This window comes from Schistocerca americana, chromosome 1 (assembly GCF_021461395.2).
Source record: "Schistocerca americana isolate TAMUIC-IGC-003095 chromosome 1, iqSchAmer2.1, whole genome shotgun sequence".
Lineage (NCBI taxonomy): Eukaryota > Metazoa > Arthropoda > Insecta > Orthoptera > Acrididae > Schistocerca > Schistocerca americana.
The window spans coordinates 415,307,322-415,328,984 of NC_060119.1; the positions used below are offsets into that span (position 1 = coordinate 415,307,322).

The 21,663-nt window shown below is 45.9% G+C and overlaps 1 protein-coding gene across 2 annotated transcripts in view; it reads right to left on the bottom strand.

The window, feature by feature from the left end:
• LOC124602204 (unconventional myosin IC) overlaps positions 1-21,663 on the bottom strand; it is a 415,107-nt gene that overhangs the window by 219,294 nt on the left and 174,150 nt on the right. Inside the window, exon 1 of one of the 2 annotated variants that reach the window (XM_047136304.1) lies at positions 5,994-6,091. The exons of the other annotated variant lie outside the window; for it this stretch is intronic. Coding sequence (XP_046992260.1) covers positions 5,994-6,025 — 32 coding nt within the window. The 5' untranslated portion in view covers positions 6,026-6,091. Of the gene's footprint in view, positions 1-5,993; positions 6,092-21,663 lie in introns of those variants that run through there. 2 annotated transcript variants of the gene reach the window in all.

Sequence of the window (21,663 nt, forward strand, 5' to 3'; positions counted from 1 at the left end):
CAGCAAACAGATGGTTGGATCAAGCGAAGAAGAATACCAGCCTGCCTCTTCACATCATGTTAAGAAAGGCCAAAGATCGCTGTGGGTGGAAACATCTGTCTGTCTCTCTGATAAACCCTACAAAATGAAAGGAAAAACGTTAATTACTTACCACTTTTACGCTGTTCATGCAGTGAAAGTACCGCACGAGACATGTTATAATTTATTATTTCTTTACTACTAACTGTATTCGCGACACATTTTACAGACAGCATGGACATATACCAATGTAAGGGCAAAGTTATATCATTGTACGGCACATAGTTCAGCAGTAATGCCGTTATGAACATCAAGTAGAAGGCCGGATGCTGCGCGATACGGGTGTGGACCACAGGTATAAATAAATGGCTGAGCAATACCGGGTTCCTCCGCTAGTACGTCTGTAAGTTCCAACCTCAACTGCATTAACTTTTACCAGTGCATAAGGTAAACACTGTCAACTTTTAAACATTTAAAGTTTCAAGTAAAGTATTTGTAGTTTAGTTCTGGCGTGAAAGTAAAAACTGGTGAACGTTAGTAAGAACTGCACATTTAATGTATCAGGTGCCGTCTTTTGTTTGAAGTGTCTCTACTTTCGATATGCTAAACGTGAAATACGGCGAGCGCTCCTCGTCCATCAGGCCGCGTGTGATCGCCAGCCAGCAGCTCCACATGACGCGCGTTCAGTAGCATAAACAGGCGACTACAAGAGAACTGCCGCGTGGCATCAACGTCTCACTGCAGGACCACCCCGGGGTACATGCTGCCGATTCGCTGTTGCCTACCAATCACCTGGCAGAGTAGCACAGGCAACGACAGCCTACCGTACAGCCACCCCTCCATAGCTGTCTTCGATTTGTCCAGTGGAGTCCCCGAATGTGACGTCAGTACCCACCTGACAACCGAGGGAAGACCATCACCAGATGCCAGAAGTTAGTCACCCTGAAAAGGACCTCTACAATGCAGGTCGAAACGTCGGCATTTTGTTTCAGTGCTTCAGAATATGATTTTACTGAAACTGACGCTGGCCGTTGAAGCATACGATCTTGCATCTCCTTTCTTGTATGTTGCTTTTGAACAGCAGACATAAAGATCGCTGAATCTTGAGCCGACGCCGGCCTGCAGTCTGCACGCACAGCAGAAACGGGTGCTAGCTTCCGGCGCGAGGGAGCAGCAGCGTCACGTCCTTGCAGTCTGCCGTAGCTAGCAACTCGTCCCCCGGTAAGAGCGTCTGGGAGGGGACAACCCGCTGTTGCGGGTCGTGTCACGGTCCATCGGCCTATACACACTGAATAAATTTAGCGCACTAATGTCTCTTACACGCCAAGGCCACCGTAGATGTCGCACAAGCTAGGAAGGGAGCAGTCGCGACCGTTTAATTATTGCGGATCACGTGCTTCCATTCATGCTTGATGTCTTCCCCGACGGCTATTGCGCCTTCCAGCAGTGCAACTGTCCATCACAAGACGAGAATCGTGCTACAGTGACTTTGGAAGCATGATAGCTTTGATGGCTTGGTTACCAGATTCACCTGATCTCAACGGGATGGAACGCATCCGGGTTGCCATTGGGTGCCAGCTCCGCGCGTACAAACCACCGCCCCGTAATTCACGAGAGCTGCGCATAGACACCTGGTGCCACATACCTCAGGAAATGTAACAACGGCTTGTCGAATCCACGTCACGTAGAACAGCTGCTACACTGCATTCCAAAGTTCGGCCACCACGTTCTTAAGCAGGTGCTCATAAAGTTTGGCTCACGAGTGTGAATCATGATGGTCCCCCAACACGACTCAAAGCATCATCAATGCTGCCTCAGCGTGCTCCGTTTAGCGAAAGGTACGTCTCACAGCAGTGCCCTCCTCTCTGTCTACGTGAACGATTTTCCGAACTGTGTTTCAGTAAAATGTGCTGCAGTGAGGAAGCCGCTGTCACGACAAGGTTATAGACAATTGATGAAACTCTTACATCTTCTACGTAACATTTTAAAGTACGTCACAGCAAAATACCAGAAGCTGCTGAATTACTAATATATTATTTGTTATACAATAGGACTATCATGTTAACTGTACAGTAACAGAGAAATGCATGAGATACGTTCGTCTATCTGCCTGTAACTAGATGACGTGTGTACCGTCAGTCATCTTTTAGGCGCCTCTCCAAGTACACACCAGTAAATCCATTCCTCCATTCCTTAAAGAATCAAACTCACATGTATAAAACAGCTTCAGACGTCTGATTAGTTCGCAAAGGAGTAAATGTGTTAAATATTTGACGTTAAGCATGTAAGCAGGAAAAGTTTAGAAAAGTTTTGAAATTATGTTCAAAGTTTATTGCAAGTCGGTAAGTGCTCTCATCATCAAATACCGTATCATCACAGTCTGGGTAATGTGCGCTCCGTTTTAAGCAAAAGCTGGTGTTTCACGGGCATCTCAATGTTTATGACGTCATGTCCCCTGTCCAAATGTCGTACAGTGATATGTTGTTGGCACATTCAGTGATGTATGTGGATACTGTTTGCAAAATGTGTTACGAGTAGAATCTCTAGGAAAGAAGTATTAAAATAAAATTTCCTAAAGTATGCTGAAGTTTTACTGCATGAACCTGGAAAATGTAGTAAGCGATAAAAAATGCTCTAATTCTCAAACACTGGATGAACATATTTCGAGTTGTTACACTCCTCAATAGGTATAGACTGATTCTAACTGAAATACTTCGCTTACTGTGTTGAACCTTTCACATAAGATTATACCTTTTAATGAGTAGGTTAACACAGCATTTTAACTATTCCAGCCCGTTAATAATTATATGAAACACAAATCAAATTTTTGTTGCCACTGGAAGCCATTATACCGTTGTGGCCGAGCGGTTCTAGGCGCTTCAGTCCGGAACCGCGCTGCTGCTACGGTCGCAGGTTCGAATCCTGTCTCGGGCATGGATGTGTGTGATGTCCTTAGGTTAGTTAGGTTTAAGTAGTTCTAAGTCTAGGATGTCTCAGATGTTAAGTCCTACAGTGCTCAGAGAGAGCCATTTTAGGCCATTATATGCGCAAGCAATAATTAGGATCGTGAACCACGAACGGGATTAGCCGTTGACTAATATAAAGTCCAAACATTCACACTAATACATATCAGGCCGTGCTGAGAAGTAATGCCTCCATAAATAAAACAAAACGTTATTAACATTCTACATATGTGTTCTCCGTGTCTACATATTTATTTCTCAGCACAGTCACCCTGGCGACGAACACATTTCTCCCGAGTCACCATTTTGTTGATACCATCACTGCAGAATGTTTGATTTTGTTAACGGAGCCACAATCCTACCTCTGCTTAGAACACTTATTGAGTTTCAAAGCGAAGTTCTCGAAGGTCAAAGCGAAGTTCTCGAAGGTCAAAGCGAAGTTCTCGAAGGTCAAAGCGAAGTTCTCGAAGGTCAAAGCGAAGTTCTCGAAGGTGATGTTTAAGCTTTGGAAATATATGAAATTCGGATGGGGCCAAGTCAGTACTGTATGGAGGTTGGTGGCTGCCAGTCAACACAAGGCGGTGGATGATGCAGACGTCGCAGCGCTCTACGTGGTCTGGCATTGTCATGGCGCTCCATGTGTGGACCAACTCTACGAATTACGCAGCCGTGTTACACACTAAAAGACGAAGCCCTCTAGAGGCAGCAGTTTGCAACTTGAGTCAGCGAAGCGAGAAAGTCGACCGAGTAATACGCGTGACATGTAATACCTCAACCGATATTCAGCACAGAATAAAAAATTCTGAGACATTACTCTTCAGACCCGTCTCGTACATGGTGTAAACAGAAATTACACGAAAGTGGCAAAACTCGTCACATGATATTTAGCACAGACAACAATTACGAAAGCTGACTAAGTTTAGCATCAATACACCATCTCAATAATCATATCGAAAGCACTGCAATGTCAAGATATTCCACAAAGAAACTATGTAAATACAGCATTCTACTCCCCCCCCCCCCCCCCCACCCACACGACATTTTCTCACCCATTCTCTTAACGACTCATTACAATTATCTCTGTGTCACAGGGATACAATGTTCACTTGCACACACTCAGAGCATATATACCTAAAAATTAAATTTAATTGCTGTGTGGCTGAAGTGGAAGAGCAATGAAACCGTTTCGCGGTTTCTTTTCGACATTTAGAGCACTGATGTTAACTGACAAATTAGAGCTGTGGCAGTGTGACACTACACGAACAGCACTGACGAATCTGTGCGGCCTGGTATATCCGGCTATGTATTGACGTAATGATTAATCCATCGCTAAACGCACACGAGGCACATCTCAAAAGCTATTGCTCCTTGACATTTATGGAACATTTCGCAATAAGAAATTGCAGTTAACGTCGTTACTATGAGTATGGTAAAGGTGTTTCTCTTACATTAACGTGGACTACAGTAGAGACTATTGTGTTGCCAATTCTAGTAAATCACTTACCGGTAGATTTGACTTCGGAAAAGCTTATGGATAGTGGTCATTTCTTTCACAGATATTTTACCCCGTAATTTACAAACTTGTTTTGCGTTTAATGGCTTAATCGCTGCGACGTTAAGTGTCGGCAGTTTATACAGGGTGCCAAAAAAAGTATTTCGAGAGGTCGTAGTATGGACAAAAAAAAAAAAAAATCCCGTAAATATGAGCTTTAAATTGCACCTAGAAGAGCTATGAGCACTTGTTCATCTTCGCTAATGTGAAACACATCTCGTCTACTGCAACGTCTTTGCATTATGAACTACGCACAGAAATTAGTAAACAAACGGGAGACTTTCCTCTGTTATTGTCCACGGATAGAGTTCTGGCTAAGTGCAGCGCTTAAAATAGTCCTAATGCAACCAGTTAGTGTTCTGAAGAGTTTGTGGAATTCTTTTACTTTCTAGTTTTATCTTTGCTGTTACCAGCAACGGAACCTTGTTATTTCACACGGGAAATGAAAGACACAGCATTTTGTTATGGTCTGGAAATTTTAAGCAACCGCAGAGCCCCGTCCCAATACGCTGAAAAATATCCAGAATGCAAGGTGAGCAGCCTCAGTTTTAGAAGCGGGCATGATTTCCTAAGACATTGGACACAATCGTTGCTATCAATAGACACCATATTGAGCCTCTCCTTTAGAGATGGCTCAGAAATGCTGTTTCACAGTAAAAGAAACGTGTGTTGTCATTTGTTTTCTGCATTCTGCAGGAACTTGGAGTGTAAGAGATGTGTTTCACAATAGCGAAGATAAACAAGTACCCTTGAGGTATATATTTTAAAGCGATGTTTACTGTTTTTTTTTTTTTTTTTGTATTAGTCCACAATACCAAATCTCAAAATGTGGAATACTCTATATTTACACACAGAAAAGTAGAGTATTCTTGGTAAACACTTTTCTAGGGTTGTGGAGGTTTACCGTGATCCAAGACATACGAGAATAATTTGGGATGTTGTAAAAAATAGGACGAAACGAAAGAATGATTACAAATAAATACTAAAGCTTCTAACCAATACTTTTCTATTTAGTTATAAGGAAAGAAAACAATGCACTTGTGTTCGTGTACGATAAACTATTCACGATCTTTTTGCTAGGATAAAAATTACTTGAAAAGTCGTTGACTGCCTATAAATTACCCCGTATTTAGGAAAAACTCAGCTATCGTCACTTTTGTAATTGTTTGTTTTCATTGCACGAGTTACTGCTAGCTTGGTTATTCCGAAACAGTACGCAGAAATATACAGGGAGCATCGCCCGAAACTCCCAGCTTTAGTTCTTACTTCAACTGCCAACTAACGCGGAAACATTTCCAGAGCTCAGTGGTGACATTTCTGCACTTCGAGACCTTCACGTTCATCAGAGCGTTAATGTGAATTACGGTTCTTAGATTACAGTGAGGCGTTGATACTTGAGCGAGGCAAAATGCGAACAGCGAGCCGCGGCAGCGGTGTGTCGCGGGCCAGTGTGTACAGACCTGTTGCTCGGCCGGTCCTCGCAGTGGGCCATGTCGGAAGCTGCAGATTGCCGGTTGCGGGTGTCGCTTGTGAGCCGCGCAGACTTCCGCTACAGACTGCGCGGGAGGCGGCGCCGGCTCATTAGAGGAGCCCTAAACACCTTGCGTTGCGTCACCGCAGCACCACGGCAGCGCAAACAGCACGCACGCACGCCGGATCAGCTTGTAAGGGCACCAGCGCAAAAGGACACCTCGGCCCCTGCGTCAGCTACTCGTCGCTGCATACCGAGTGTCACACAAGAAAGTAACACCTCCTCATTACCGGCTCTCACGTTCACATTTATCTTTAACGCACTGGTGGTTTTCGTTTTCCTTTGTACGAAGGCTGAACAATAAAAACAATTTTTTTTCCTGCAGTTTCCGTTATAGCTTCACATCTTTACCACGAGTATTTAGGAAGAGAGGGTTTCCACATCTACATGGATACTCTGCGAATCACATATAAGTGCCTGGCAGAGGGATCATCGAACCACCTTCACAATTCTCTTATTATTCCAATCCCGTACAGCGCGCGGGAAGAATGAACACCTATATCTTTCCTTATTTTATCTTGGTGATCGTTCCTTCCTATGTAAGTCGGTGTCAACAAAATATTTTCGCATTCTGAGGAGAAAGTTTGTGATTGGAATTTCGTGAGAAGATTCCGTCGAAAAACGCCTTTCCTTTAATGATGTCCATCCCAAATCCTGTATAATTTCTGTGACACTCTCTCCCATATTTCGCGATAATACAAACCGTGGTGCCCCTCTTTGAACCTTTTAAATGTACTCAGTCAGTCCCATCTGGTAAGGATCCCACACGGCGCAACAGTATTCCAAAAGTGGACGGACAGGCGTAGTGTAGGCAGTCTCCATAGTAGGCCCGTGTCCTGACAATAAAACGCAGTCCTTGGTTAGCCTTCCCCACAACATTTTCTGTGTGTTCCTTCCAATCTAAATTGTTCGTAATTGTAATACCTAGGCATTTAGTTGAATTCACGGCCTTCAGATTAGACTGATTTATCGTGTAACCGAAGTTTAAAGCGTTCCTTTTAGCACTCACGTGGATGACCTCACACTTTTTGTTATTCAAGGTCAACTGCCACCCTTCGCACCGTTCCGGTATTTCTTCTAAATGTATCGCAGTTTGTTTTGATCTTCTGATGACGTTATTAGTCGATAAACGACAGCGTCATCTGCAAACAACCGAAGACGGCTGCTCAGATTGTCTCCCAAATCGTTTATATAGATAAGGAACAGCAAAGGGCCTATACACTACAGGCCCTTTGTTACGTGTAATGTCCACAGGTGTCAGCAGTCACGTATCGGTAGGTTGGTAGTAATGCTCTATTTGTAGACGCTCTTCACATTTTCCGTAACAAGCATTGGAGGTGACGTGCGAGGACGACTACGGCCCATTAAAATTGTGTGTTCGCTTACACCATATAGCCACTGAAACTTTAAAAAACTGCAGCAAGCGTACAATGAAGATGCTCTACTTCGTGCAATTGTGCTTAGGTGTTCAAGGACTTCAAAGAAGGCCTATTTGTCTGTGTTAAGAGGGGTGGGCCTGGTATTTCGGCTTCTGCTGTAACCGAGTCAACATCAACACAGCTGCTGTGATTGTCCGTGACTATAGGCGGGTAACTTTGCGTGATCTCACTGGAGTGTTAAAGAATTTCATATGATAGTGACTTTACGATTATGCGTGATCATTTCCATGTGAGTTGTGTTTGTGTCCGCTGTGTGCCACGTCTGTTGACTCCCGAACAAAGACTGTGCGAATGGAGACAAGCCGTAAGGCACTGCATCTCTTTGCTGATGAAGGGGATGCGCTCCTAGAATCGATTATCACCAGTGACGAATCACTGCTGCCTCATTATGATCCTGAACGAAAACGAACCAACACAGTGTAGAAATCGCCAAGTTCTCCAACACTAAAAGAGCCGGAAGTTATTCCATCTGCAGGGAATGTGATGATTGATCACATTTTTTTACTGTCTTAGAATGATTTATCAGAATGCAATCCGCCTCTCACACTATTGTTATAGAAACACGCTAACACATCAGTGTTAGCTAAACTGAGGAAGCACATTGCAAGAAAACGACCAGAACTTCCTCGGTGTGCATCGCGACTTCATCATAATAATGCGCGGCCTCAACTCGCAAATAAAATCATGCAGTTTCTAACTCACTTCAACATTATCTGCAGACCACATCCGCCTTTTAGCCCCGATTTGGGTACTCGGTGATTTTTTTTCATTCCCATCACTTAAGGCAAAGCTCTTGAGATTTGAGAACCCTGAAGCAGTGCTAAAAAAAAAAAAAATGATGCGATGGTCCAGGAACTGACAAAGAATGATCCGCACCATGTATTCGAGGGAGGACTGCGAGAGACGCTATAGAAGTGCATTCAAGTATGAGGATGGTACTTCGAAAAAGATCGTGTAAACATGGAAATGAAGTAATAAACATCTATGAAAAAAAAATCATTCTCTTTTTTGATGAGCCATCGTAATATAACGTTGTGACAAACAGCCGGGTGACGTAGTCAGCAACCTCCGGTATTTCGACAAGTGCAAACCCTGTCAATTTCTAGGCACAAATGCAACGCGAAAGCACTGTATAAGGAATTTTAAAACTTTGGTATGCAGGGACTTTATAGTAAAGTCATCACACCTCACACCATTAACACTAGCGCCACCACACAAACAAAGATAACCAACAATAGAAGTTATCGACAGTCAACATTCATTAGCTACGGGTGAAGTAAACTCTTCCTCTCTTGTTAGTGCTACCTCGACCGCTGGAGATTAAGCTTCACCATTTATTTATTGTTATGTTGATTTCAACGGCTGTATGGTGGCGTTAGTGTCCACGGTGTGTGTGTGTGTGTGTGTGTGTGTGTGTGTGTGTGTGTGTGTGTGTGTGTGTGTGAGAGAGAGAGAGAGAGAGAGAGAGAGAGAGAGAGAGAGAGAGAGAGAGAGGGGGGGGGGGGAGAGGTTGGATTTGTGTATTGAAAATAACAGCGAGTTCACCTGTCGAAATATCGGCCGTTGTAGAAGATGTTACCGGCTGCATACCCGTCAAGTGTTTTAACATTTTGTACGCCGAAAGAAACCCAAACTTCATAATGTAGTAACGTTACAGCTTATGCTCACCGATGGATTCGTAGAGACGATCCATTTTCATGGCCACCACATTTACAACAAACACACTGAAGTGACAATACTCATGCGACAGGGATATGCACATATACAGAATGGTGGTAGTATCGCGTACATAAGGTATATTGACGGAATTGTCATTTGTACTCAGGTAATTCATGTGTACAGGTTTTCGAGTCATTATGGCTGGACGATGTGAGTTAATAGACTCTGAACGCCGAATGGTAGTTGGAGTCAGACGCATAGGTTACTCCATTTCAGAAATCGTTAGACAATTCAATATTCCGAGGACCACAGTGTCACGAAGCGTGCCGAGAATATCAAATTTCAGGTATTAGCTCCCACCACAGACAAAGAAGTGACCGACGGCCTTCACTTAGCTATCGAGGGCAGCTGCGTTTGCGTGGAGTTTTCAATGCTAACAAATAATCAACAGTGCATGAAATAACCGCAGAAATAAATGTGGGACGTACGAAGAACGTTTCTGTTAGTACGGTGAGGTGAAATTTGGCGTTAATGGACTATGACAGCAGACGACCGATACGGATGCCTTTGCTAACAGCACGACGTCGCCTGCAGCGCCTCTTCTGGGCTCGTGACCACATAGGTTGAACCCTAGACGATTGGAAAACGCTGGCCTGGTCAGATGAGTCCCGATTTCAGTTGGTAGAGCTGACTGTAGGGTTATAATGTGGCGCAGACCCCAGGATGCCATGGACCCAAGTTGTCAACAAGGTACTACGCAATCTGGTGGTGGTTCCACGGAATAGATTGGATCATCTGGTCAAACTGAACTCATCCTTGACTGGAAATGGTAATATTCGGCTACAAGAAGATCATATGCAGCCATTCAAGGACTTCACGTTCCTAAACAACGATGGAATTTTTATGGATGATAATGCGCCATGCCACAATTGCTCACAACTGGTATGAAGAACGTTCTGGACAATTTGAGCGAAAGATTTGGCCATTTATCGAACATTTATGGGACATAATCGAGAGGTCAGGTCTTGCATAAAATCAGCGCCAGCAACAATTTCGCAATTATGGAGGGCGATAAAGGTAGGTTGTCTCAATATTTCTACAGGGAACGTCCAACGACTTGTCGAGTCCCTACCCAACGTCGAGTTGCTGCACCAAGCCGATCAAAAGGAGGTCCGATACGATATTAAGAGGTATCCCATGAATTTTGTCACCTCAGTGTACGTTAAGTATAAACCTTCAGTTCACCAAGCTCTTATGGCACGAATACGAGAAGCGGCGGCGAAAGACATATTGGAAAAGACGTGAACAAAATCGGAATATCCCCAAACAAACGGGGCACATGGAAACGTATCCATAAAAAACCTTTGATTTCAACTACTACTTGCAAGAAACTGTACAGCAGTGTCTACGCACAGTTCCCTAGGAATAAATTTTTGTAATAAGGAAAAGACTTATGTTCACCTCATGTAACGCCTATGTTTACTGTTTGTGGCATTTAACCAATGCCATTCACTTATTTCTGGACTTCAGAATTGTACAGCTCTTCAATAATCAGGATGGCCTTCGGCCCCACGTAGTCCGGATAAACGAAGTTCCACGATCATTTGACTGAAAACAGTACATCTACATCTATACTCCGCAAGTGTATGGTGGTGGCGGAGTGTACTTTGTGTACTACTGTCGATTCCCCCCTTTCCTGTACCTGTCACGAATAGTTCGCCCGAAGAACGATTGCCGTAAGCCTCGGTGTGAGAGTTCCAATCTCTCTAATTTTATCTTTATGATCTCTTCGCGAGACATGGAAGAAAGGAAGCAACCTGTCTATTGAATCTTATAGGAAAGTTCGTTCTCTGAACTTAATAGTAAACCACACACAGCCGTGCGTGGTTCGCACCGGTGCGATCTCTTATTTTACATCCTGTTTTTTTTCGTGTTGCCACCTCGTTATGTTAGTTTCAATTTCTGTTGTCACTGAGTTGCTGCTTTGTCTGTCCGTCAGCTGCAGCAGCAGCGCCTATAGATACAGCCCTCACGTGTTATCTTTGCTACACTGCTATTACTTTCCGGTTGTCGTCTGTGGTGGAGTCAGTTGGAACGTGCCAGGAGGGCAGTTTGGACCTGCCAGTCGTGGAGTTGGAACGCGGCACTAGTTTAGTCAGGTTGGAGCAGCAGTGAGGCCTGGACGTCCATGGCTCGCCCGACCGTTGCGCCCACCACCCATCACTTTAGTCGGGGACGGTCATCGTGGATCGTGGGCCGGTCGTCCTACTGGACGACGTGAATTGGCTCGCGGATCGTTTATGGGTTGGCTGTGTGTGAGTATCGACTCCCGATTTTTCTTCGTGATTGCACCGCCACTGCTGAGTGTCATTCAAGTCTTCGTGCAAGTGTTAATCAAACTGTGTGTGTAGTTGGTGTCATTTCCACTGACACCTTGTTTTAAATGTTGTCGGCGTACTGGCAGTGAGTAGGTCGGTTGGAGCGGATGAGCAAGCAAGTCTCCGAGCGGCGCAGTCGGCTGGGCCGCTGGCGGTCTCTATGCAGTGTCGGAGCGTGTGGGGGCTGTTCAGAGTGCTACGAAGTTCGTGGCTCACCGAACCACGACATGAAAGTTGAGTGGTGATTTAATTACCGAAGCCACATCTGGTCACGTTGTCCCCTTGGTTCGTGGTTCGCTGTTGGCGGTATTCCTGGGAGCAACAGGGAGTGTTCGAGTTGGTGAAGATTTGTCGGTTTGAAATTCAAGTGCACCAGCGGAATTTTCTGCCTTGTGGCCGTTAGTGTTCCGGTTACCTGCCCTGGTCGCTGACGTAAATTCAGGCTGTGTCCTTTCCTCACCTGTTGACGCTATCCGGCATGGTGTGTAGTTTTTGACAGCTTAATGTATTTTTGATTGTGGGCGGCTATGTCTGCAACGTTTTGGCTTTGGAATTCTCGTATACTGGTCGGTGGTTAGCAAACCGTCTTGTCGGCAGGTCCCTGATTGTCTCTTGGTTGTGTTGCCGGCGGATAGAGTGTAGTTGGGCCGACTTCTTGTCTCACCTAAGCGAACGTTAAGATTACAAGGGCAGACCGAGCCCCCTGGAAACTTCTGAGGGCCGTTGCCTATGCTGCCTTTCTTATTGGCGTTTAATTGTGTATTTTTAATGGCTCATAGCCGATGGTTGGAATTTGTATGCTTGTGATTGTGTTTTTAAAATCAACGACCTTCAGCCATTTTAAAAGTGAGTTTTTCTAAATTGGGCAAGTCTTACCCCCATTGATACTGAAGATAAAGCTTGCGCCTTCTGCCTGTTGAAAATTTATTGCATTGTTTTAAAGCATCGTCTTTTAGCCTTTTGGGAGATAAAGCTGTGGGCTTTTTGCCTGTTCAAAATTTATTGTAGTTGTATTGTTTTTTATAAGCATGGGCCCTCAGCCGCTTTAAGTTTTAAGGTTTAAGGTTGTTGCTTATCAAGTATTACATTCTTTCTAGATAAAGCTGTGGGCCTTCTGCCTGTTGAAATTTATCGTAGTTGTATTGTTCTTAAAATCATGGGCCTTCAGCCGTTTTAGAATTAAAAATTTTTCTGTCGATAGTCATGGTCAGAAGTTGTGCCGTAACGTTTGGACAACTAAATAAAGTGTTATGTTAGGAGAGTGACTGACAGCCGCTCTTTGTGGCCCCCCTCCACAATTCCTGCTACTTGTCCTGTCCTGCGGGTTTAGCGGGGCGCATCACACACCGTGACGCAGAGCGCCTCTCTTGCAGCGCCTGCCAATGTAGTTGGATGATTGTCTTTGGGACGCTTTCGTACTTACTAAATGAACCAGGAATGGAACGCGCTGCGCATGTTCGGGTCTTCTCTATTTCTCCTGTGAGCTCTATCTGGCGCGGATCCCACAATGAATAGCAATATTAAAGTACTGATCGATCTACTGTTTTGTAATCTGCTTCCTTTGTTGGTGGACTACGTTTCCTGACGACTATTCCAATTAGTCTCAGTCTGCCATCTGCCTTAGTCGCCAATAATTTAATGTGGTCGTTCCATTTCAAATCGCCCCCTAGATATTTTATTGAAGTACTGCTTCCAGTGACCGTTCTGCAATTGTGTAATCATACAAAAAAGGGTCTTTCTGTCTATGTATTCGCAATGTGTTGCATTTGTTCATGTTAAGGGTAGATTGTCATTCCCTGCACCATCCGATGATCCTCTGTAGTCTTCATGCATCTCGCTACAACTTTTTAGCGTCGCGACTTTTCTATATACAACAGCATCATCCGCAGAAGGCCTCATGGAATTTCTGATATTGTCTACTGACTAGGTTATTTATACAGAATGAGTCAGTTGTTCCTGACTATCGGTTTTATGCAACCCACAACGCCTTCAAAAACCAGGGACGAGATTTTTTTATACTCTCTCGCTCGCACTGTGCGTACTATTAGCTCTACAGAAAAAAATGAACAGGACCTTTTTGTTTAAAAAAATGGTTCAAATGGCTCTAAGAACTATGGGACGTAACTTCTGAGGTCATCAGTCCCCTAGACTTAGAACTACTTAAACCTAACTAACATCCATGCCCAAGGCAGGATTCAAACCTGCGACCGTAGCAGCAGCGCGGTTCCGGACTGAAGCGCCTAGAACCGCTCGGCCACAGCAGCCGGCTAGGACCTTTTTTGTAGGAAACTAGCTAAATTTTCTGCTGGGATACGTTTTCGCTGGGGGGGGCCACGGTTTTCCAGTTATTCGAGAAAAACTTACAAGAGTGAGTTTCGATCATATTTTTCTTGGGTAATTCGAAAACTGTGGCCTCCAGCGGAAACGTACCCCAGTACAAAGTTTAACTATATTTAATTTCCTACGTAAAGGTCCCGTTTATTTTTTCTGCAAGACTAACAGTCTGTGCGTAGCGAGCGAGATACTGGTTTTTGAAGGTGGTGTTGGTTGCGTAAAACTTATAGGCAGGGACAGCTGAATCACCACCCTGTACAGATTGTGAAAAACGATGATCCTGTACGACTCTCCTGTGGCACATCTGAAGTTACTTCTAAGTCTGGAGACCTCTATCTAGAATGATATGCTGTGTCCTCTTTGCTAGGAACTCTTCATTCCAGTCACACAACTGGTGTGATATTCCGCACACTCATATTTTGATCATTATGCAGCAGTGCGGAACTGTATCGGATACCTTCTGGAAGTCCAGGAACAGGGCATCTACCTGTTTTCTGTGTCTCGTGGACGAACAGAGGAGCTGGATTTCACATGACCGTTGAAATTAGGCTAGTTTCTGAAACACGTGTCCCCTGTAACAGTATAAAGTAACTGGGCGAGAGTAGAAACGGGGAGATGGGAAGAGCTGTGAAGCGGCGGCCCCGGACAGTGGAGAGGCAGGCGTGGCACTGAGTGGTCCAGCTGAGATCCGCGGAGCCACAGCTACGGCTTTCCCCGCTCACCCACTGACCGCCGACCCAGTGGCCGGGACCACCTTCACTGGCTGCTGCACAGTGCGTGAAAGGCAGCTTTCACACGAGCGCCAGACACTGTGCGAGGGGCCATCTTCACCGTGACGTCATCGCAGCTGCAGCTACTCGCCTTTCGACCTCAGCCCATCCGCTGAAAGCCTGTTTCACGAAATTTTCTCACTCGGGTAACAGATACTTACAACGAGATGTCTCTAGAGGTGGGATCGAGTTTCTGAACCAATCTGTACAGTGCAGGTTCGAGTCCCAGGTACCTCACCCCGCACCCATTCACTCTGGCGGGCCCTCGTTTGTGAGTAATCGAAGTAGAAAAAATTCGTAATTTTGCATGGCGTTCTAACCCCTAAAACTGACAAATGCACGTAGCTCGGCGTTCTAGTGTACTGGTTAGCATATGAACCTGATGTGTAACAGATTGTGGTTTCGAATCCTATCACGTGCTTCAATTTTGTTTGTTTGTAAGTAGTTATCGAAATAAGTTTGATCATTATTTTTATTCAAGTAATTGCTTTAAATGTATTTTTTTGATTTTTAATCATTGGCACGTCATTTTAATCATTGTATAAACTTTTCATTTGTTCTTGTTTTTGTTTTTCTTCCAATCATTCATTTGGAATCTTTGAGCATTTAATTTTAGTTATTTTTATTTATCCATCACAATATTTAAACGTTTGAAAATGCCGATCTATGAGTTAAAAAACAAAAGATGAAAATCTATTTATAGCGGCTCTACAATCGTGTCAAAAATTTATCTTTCATTACGTACAGGATGTACATTTTTTGGACGGTAGTCGGGAAACAAACATTTAAAATACGTTCCTGCTGTACTACGGACAACATAACGCAAATGAAGATTTTAAACGAAAAATGGAATTAGAAAAAAACGTGCGAATCAGGAATGGAAACAATGAATGCAATAACATGGACGACAATACAAGATGATCAACTGGAAGAAGTTAAAATTAAGACAAAGAAAATAATCACGTGCACAGTGTCCAGTTAAAAAAAAGAATGGTATGTATAAAAGATAACAGCAAATGAAGAAGTTAACACGATGATGAAAACAGCGTGTCAAGGTTCAGAAATTAAAAAATACAATTAAACCAATTAATTTTAAAAAAATTGATCCAAGCCATTTCGATAACTGTTTCAAAATAAACATTTTTAAAGCACCTCACAACATTCGATCCCACGGCCTTTCTGCACGTCAGGCTCACACGCTAAACATTATGCTGCACCGCAACTGCATATACAATTGTCAATTTTAAGGCTCTATAACATCACGTAAAATTACAAAATTTTTGTTCCATCGAGGGCCCACCAAGGTGAATGGCTCCAGGGTGATATACCTGGGACCGCAACCTATATCACCGTAATGACTGTTTCAAGAACTCGATCCAACCGCTGGGGACTCATTTTATTAGCACTGTGTACGGCGGGCATGAAAACCTTCGGTGATCCGCGGGCCTGATTCACGTACGTACTTAAGTTCGCAAGCCACCTCGTCACGTGGCGCGACAACAGCGCTGCTAGCGCATAAAGTCAAAACTAGAGAGTCCGTCACGTTAACGTTTATGGGGCAACACACCATATTAATGGCATCACTTCCCTGAAACGCCACGCCAAAAAATTATGCTCCAAAACGTGCGTTTTTTGATAATACATTCATTTATATTCACTACATCTTAAGTTGTTTACATTAATCTATGCGTCGTGAACATTGTTTTACTTAACGACGTTTTACAATGGCTGTCTTCAAAAGTTCCGTTGCAAAATTCTGCAATGCTGCTAGTAAAGAAACAATGTTCGCAACTTGTAAACAAATTTAAACATCAGGAGATGAGATGCCAAGCATCTTCAAATGTCATCATGGAAAAATAAACGCGTGAATCTACAACAGATATCTTAGTCGGTAAATTTCGTGCCATTGTCCCCTATTACCGACGTTGCGATGTATCAATGTATAGCACAGACGTGGGTTGGTTGGTTGGTTGTTTGAGGTTAAAGGGACCAAACAGCAAGGTCATCAGTCCCTTGTTTCAAATGGACTCCATTCTGCTAACGGGACATCTCAGTATAGTCAGAAAAATAAAACGGATAAAGGGGAAACGTAAAAGGGCAGTCACGTTGTCATTAGTAAAAACAAATGAGGGAAGTTGGCAAGAGAACGAACCCAACACTATGCTGAAGCAGCATAGGCAAGACCACCTGTGACTTAAAAGGTACAACTGCTATAATGCAGAAAGTACGTATGAGAATAGGAAAACTAACCAAGCCTTAAAAAGAAGGGGTAAAAACAGAGTAAAAGGGAAAGAAAAGAGGATTCCGGTCAGGGAGGTGAATCGGGAATCTCTGAACACTGCCTACAGTGGGAGACACCCAAACACTCACCGCCCTGCCCCAACGCCAGAGGGAGATTAAAAACTTTAAAACTGAGAATAAAAACCACTCTCCCGGAGGAAACCTAGAACCAGAGAGACCATCCGGGAATCGTCAGCCAACATCAAAAGTAAAGTGTGGGGGAGTCTGTACTTAGCACGCAGAGCCAAAAGAAGGGGGCATTCAACCAAAATGTGGGCCACTGACTGGAAGGCTCCACAACCACATAGCGGGGGTGGCTCATCACGCAAAAGGAAACCATGGGTCAGCCTGGTATGGCCAATGCGGAGACGACACAGTGTGGTCGAGTCCTTGCGGGAGAGGCTAAAGGAAGAACGCCATGGGCCTGGATTCACCTTAATGGCACGAAGTTTATTAGACAGTGGAGTAGCCTCCCAAGAATTGGCCCATGACTGTGCAAAGTGGGATTTGATGTGAAGCCGTAAATCCGCTGCAGGAGGGGTTACAGAAAACGGGGGGTAAGTAACTGCTCCCCCAGCCAAACGATCAGCGAGCTCATTACCCGGGATACCCACATGGCCCGGGACCCATAGGAAGTCAATGGAACAAGCAGCACGGTGAAGATCAGCGAGATGGTCATGGATGGCAGAGACCAAGGGATGGCGCGAAAAACACCGGTCAATAGCAAGAAGGCCACTCATCGAGTCCGTACATAACAAAACGCGGTTGTGTTGGGATTGTTTAATAAAGGTAAGGGCCCGGGAAATTGCCATCAATTCCGCAGTAAACACCCCACATGAGGGTGGCAGTAGATGATTTTCCGTTCCAACAAAGGACGTGAAGGCATACCCAACATGATCAGCAGATTTAGAGCCATCAGTGTAAAAAACAACAGCATCCCGAAACTCCCATAAAATTTGGCGGAAAAAGGAACGGAACACCACCGGGGGGATGGAATCTTTCGGACCGCGGCGGAGATCCATCCGAATTCGAGGCCGAGGAACTAACCAAGGAGGGGTGGAGGGGAGGGAGCGAGGAAGACAGGACAAAGAAGGAAGCCGAAAATCACGGTTAAGAGACGCAAGGCGCAGCCCAACCGGTAAACCCGCCCGAGGGCGGGAGTCAGGCGGGCGACGTCCATGGTCTGGGAATAGGATAGAATAGGAAGGATGAGCGGGAGAAGAACGGATAGTAAGGGCATAAGACACCAGAAGCTGGGACCGCCGAACAGCAAGGGGGGGGATCCCAGTTTCAACCAGGAGACTATCAACAGGGCTAGTAGGGAAGGCACCGGTGGCCAAACGGACACCACGATGGTGGACTGGATCCAGCACGTGCAGCGTGGAAGGAGCAGCTGAACCATAAACTTGACAACCATAGTCCAAACGTGACAGAACTAGAGCACGATAAAGACGGAGGAGGAGGGAACGGTCCGCACCCCAGGAGGAGTGGGCAAGGAAGCGAAGGACATTGAGTTTACGGAAACAACCTACCTTCAGGAGTCTGATATGGGGCAGCCAAGTGAGCTTGTTGTCGAAAAGAAGACCTAGGAAACGAAACTGTGGAACCACAGGCAATCTTTGTGCAGCGAGATAGAGCTCTGGATCAGGGTGGACCGTAGTACGGCGACAGAAGTGGACCACCCGCGATTTTAAAGGAGAGAATTGAAACCCGTGTGAGAGGGTCCATGCAGAGGCACGCCGTATAGCCACCTGGAGCTGCCGTTCTGCAGATGGCATCGAGGAGGAACTAACCCAAATGCAGAAATCATCCACATACAGGGCAGGGGCGACCAAGGGACCGACAGAGGCCACAAGTCCATCGATAGCAATGAGGAAAAGAAGGACACTCAAGACAGAACCCTGTGGGATGCCCGTCTCCTGGGTCCGTGGAGAACTAAAAGCAGTACCAACTCGAACTCTGAATGACCGATGGATCAGGAACTGGCGGATAAAAATCGGGAGTGGGCCCCGAAGACCCCACTGATGAAGGGTTAGTAAGATGTGATGGCGCCAGGCCGTGTCATAGGCCTTGCGAAGGTCAAAAAACACTGCAACCAAATGGCGGCGCTGGGAAAAAGCCTGCCGAACTGCGGATTCCAAGCGAAGCAAATGATCGATTGGAGATCGTCCCTCTCGAAAGCCACACTGGTAAGGGGACAATAGCTCCCGAGATTCGAGGACCCAAGTGAGCCGACGGGCTACCAGCCGTTCAAGTAACTTACAACCAACATTGATCAAACTAATTGGCCGATAGCTGTCGACAGATAGGGGGTTCTGACCAGGCTTAAGGACAGGAACCACAATGCTATCCCTCCACTGAGAAGGGAAGTCACCCTGGAGCCAGATACGGTTAAACACCCGAAGAAGATGGTGCCGTTGTGGGGCACTGAGATGTTGAAGCAGCTGGTTATGAATGGAATCTGGGCCAGGGGCCGTATCATGAGAAGAAGATAGAGCAGAAAGAAATTCCCATTCAGTGAAAGGTTCGTTGTAAGATTCTGACTCACAAGTGGTGAAACATAAGGTGACAGCTTCAGCCCGCTGTTTTTGATGAAGGAAAGCAGCTGGATAGGAGGCCGACGCTGATGCCACTGCAAAATGGGTCGCAAGATGTTCTGCGAGAACTAATGGGTCCGTACAAATGCCATCTGGGAGGTGAAGGCCTGGGAGGGTGGACTGCCGATGGCAACCTTGGAGAGAGCGAAGTGTAGCCCATACCCGTGACAGAGGGACAGTGGAACCAAGGGAAGAAACGAATCGTTCCCAACATATCCGCTTGCTCTGTTTGATTAAATAACGGGCTTTAGCGCGAAGGCGCTTAAAGGTAGAAAGGCTGGCTACAGATGGGTGCCTCTTAAAGTGTTGCAAAGCTCGACGGCGATCACGGATGGCAACGGCAATGGCCGTACTCCACCACGGGACTTGCCGACGACGAAATTGTCCAGATGAGCGCGGGACAGCAAGGTTAGCAGCGCGAACAATCGCGTCAGACACGTCACGTAGGACGTCATCAATACAACCCGACAAAGAGGGAGAAAACTCGACCTGTGCAGTATACAGAGGCCAATCGGCGCGGTGGAAAGACCAACGAGGTAACCTGTCCATCGGGGAGCGGGAAGGGAGCGTGATAATCAACGGGAAATGGTCACTATCACAAAGGTCGTCGTGTGGCGACCAGTGTAATGAAGGGAGGAGAGAGGGAGAAGAAAGAGAAAGATCAATGGCAGAAAAGGTACCATGACCAGCACTGAAATGAGTAGGGGAGCCATCATTAAGAAGGCACAGGTCGTGGTCTGCAATAAATTGGTCTATAAGAAGACCTCGTCTAGATGGAAAGGCACTGCCCCACAAAGGATGATGAGCATTAAAATCCCCAAGGAGGAGGAAGGGAGGAGGAAGTTGCTGAAGAAGGGTGGTTAAGGCAGCAGGTGTAAGAGTCCTGTCAGGAGGGAGATAAAGATTGCATACTGTGACTGCAGAGTCTAAGTGGACCCTAACAGCAACCACTTCCAATGTAGTTTGGAGAGGAATCCACGTGCTAGCAATGTCTGTACGGACCAACGTACAAACGCCACCAGAAGCCCGCAAGGGTCCGACCCGATTTCGACAGAAAACACGGAACCCACGGAGGGTCGGTGAGTGAGCATCAGTAAAATGAGATTCCTGGAGAACCACACAAGCTGCTGAGTAGGACGAAAGAAGGGATTTCAATTCCGGAAGGTGACGATAGTAGCCATTACAATTCCATTGGAGAACCACAGAACGATGGTTTAAATGAGGGCTGAACACGCTAAATCCAGTCATACCGCCGGGTCCCCACCCGTCACCGACAAGGAGGGGGCCACATCCATAAACGACAGGTCAGAATCCGGTTGTGAAGCCGGGGAAGGGACCTCCGGTGACACCAGAGGCTCTTTGTCCCGGGACTTATGTTTCTTCTTCTTTTCAGGCTGAGATCGAGGAGGGCTGTGTGGCATAATGGAGCCAGCTGCAGCAAGATCAGGAACAGAAAGAGACCGGGCGACCTGGGGGCCGATAGACCGCGGCTCTCGCGGTCGCCGCGCTGCAGCAGACCTTTGGCCTGGAAGGTGCCGGGAAGGGGCATCCCGGGAGAGGCGCCCTTGACCGGCAGACGCCGAAGGAGTGGGACACTTCTCCGGCTGGGGAGGGGGAGCGGCGCCCAGAGGAGAAGGTGTGGGAGCCGCAGGGGAGGGGGGAAGGAGAGGGGTCCGGGATGGGGGTAAGGAAGGGGGAGGAAGGGATGAAGATGTAACCAAGGCGTAACTAGATGTCATGGACACAGGGTGCAATCGTGCATATTTCTTACGGGCCTCTGTGTAGCTTAAACGATCAAGAGACTTATACTCCTGTATCTTTTTTTCTTTCTTATAGACTGGGCAATCTGCTGAACGTGGAGAATGACTACCATGACAATTTACACATACAGGAGGGGGAACACAGGGACTCCCCTCATGGAGTGGACGTCCACAGTCACCACAGAGAGGGTCCTGGGTACAGCGAGAAGACATGTGGGCAAAACGCAAGCACTTAAAACACCGCATAGGAGGTGGGATGTACGGCTTCACATCACAGCGATAGACCATAATCTTAACTTTCTCAGGGAGGGTATCCCCTTCAAAGGCCAGGATAAAGGCACCAGTATCAATACGATTATCTTTAGGACCCTTCTGAACACGC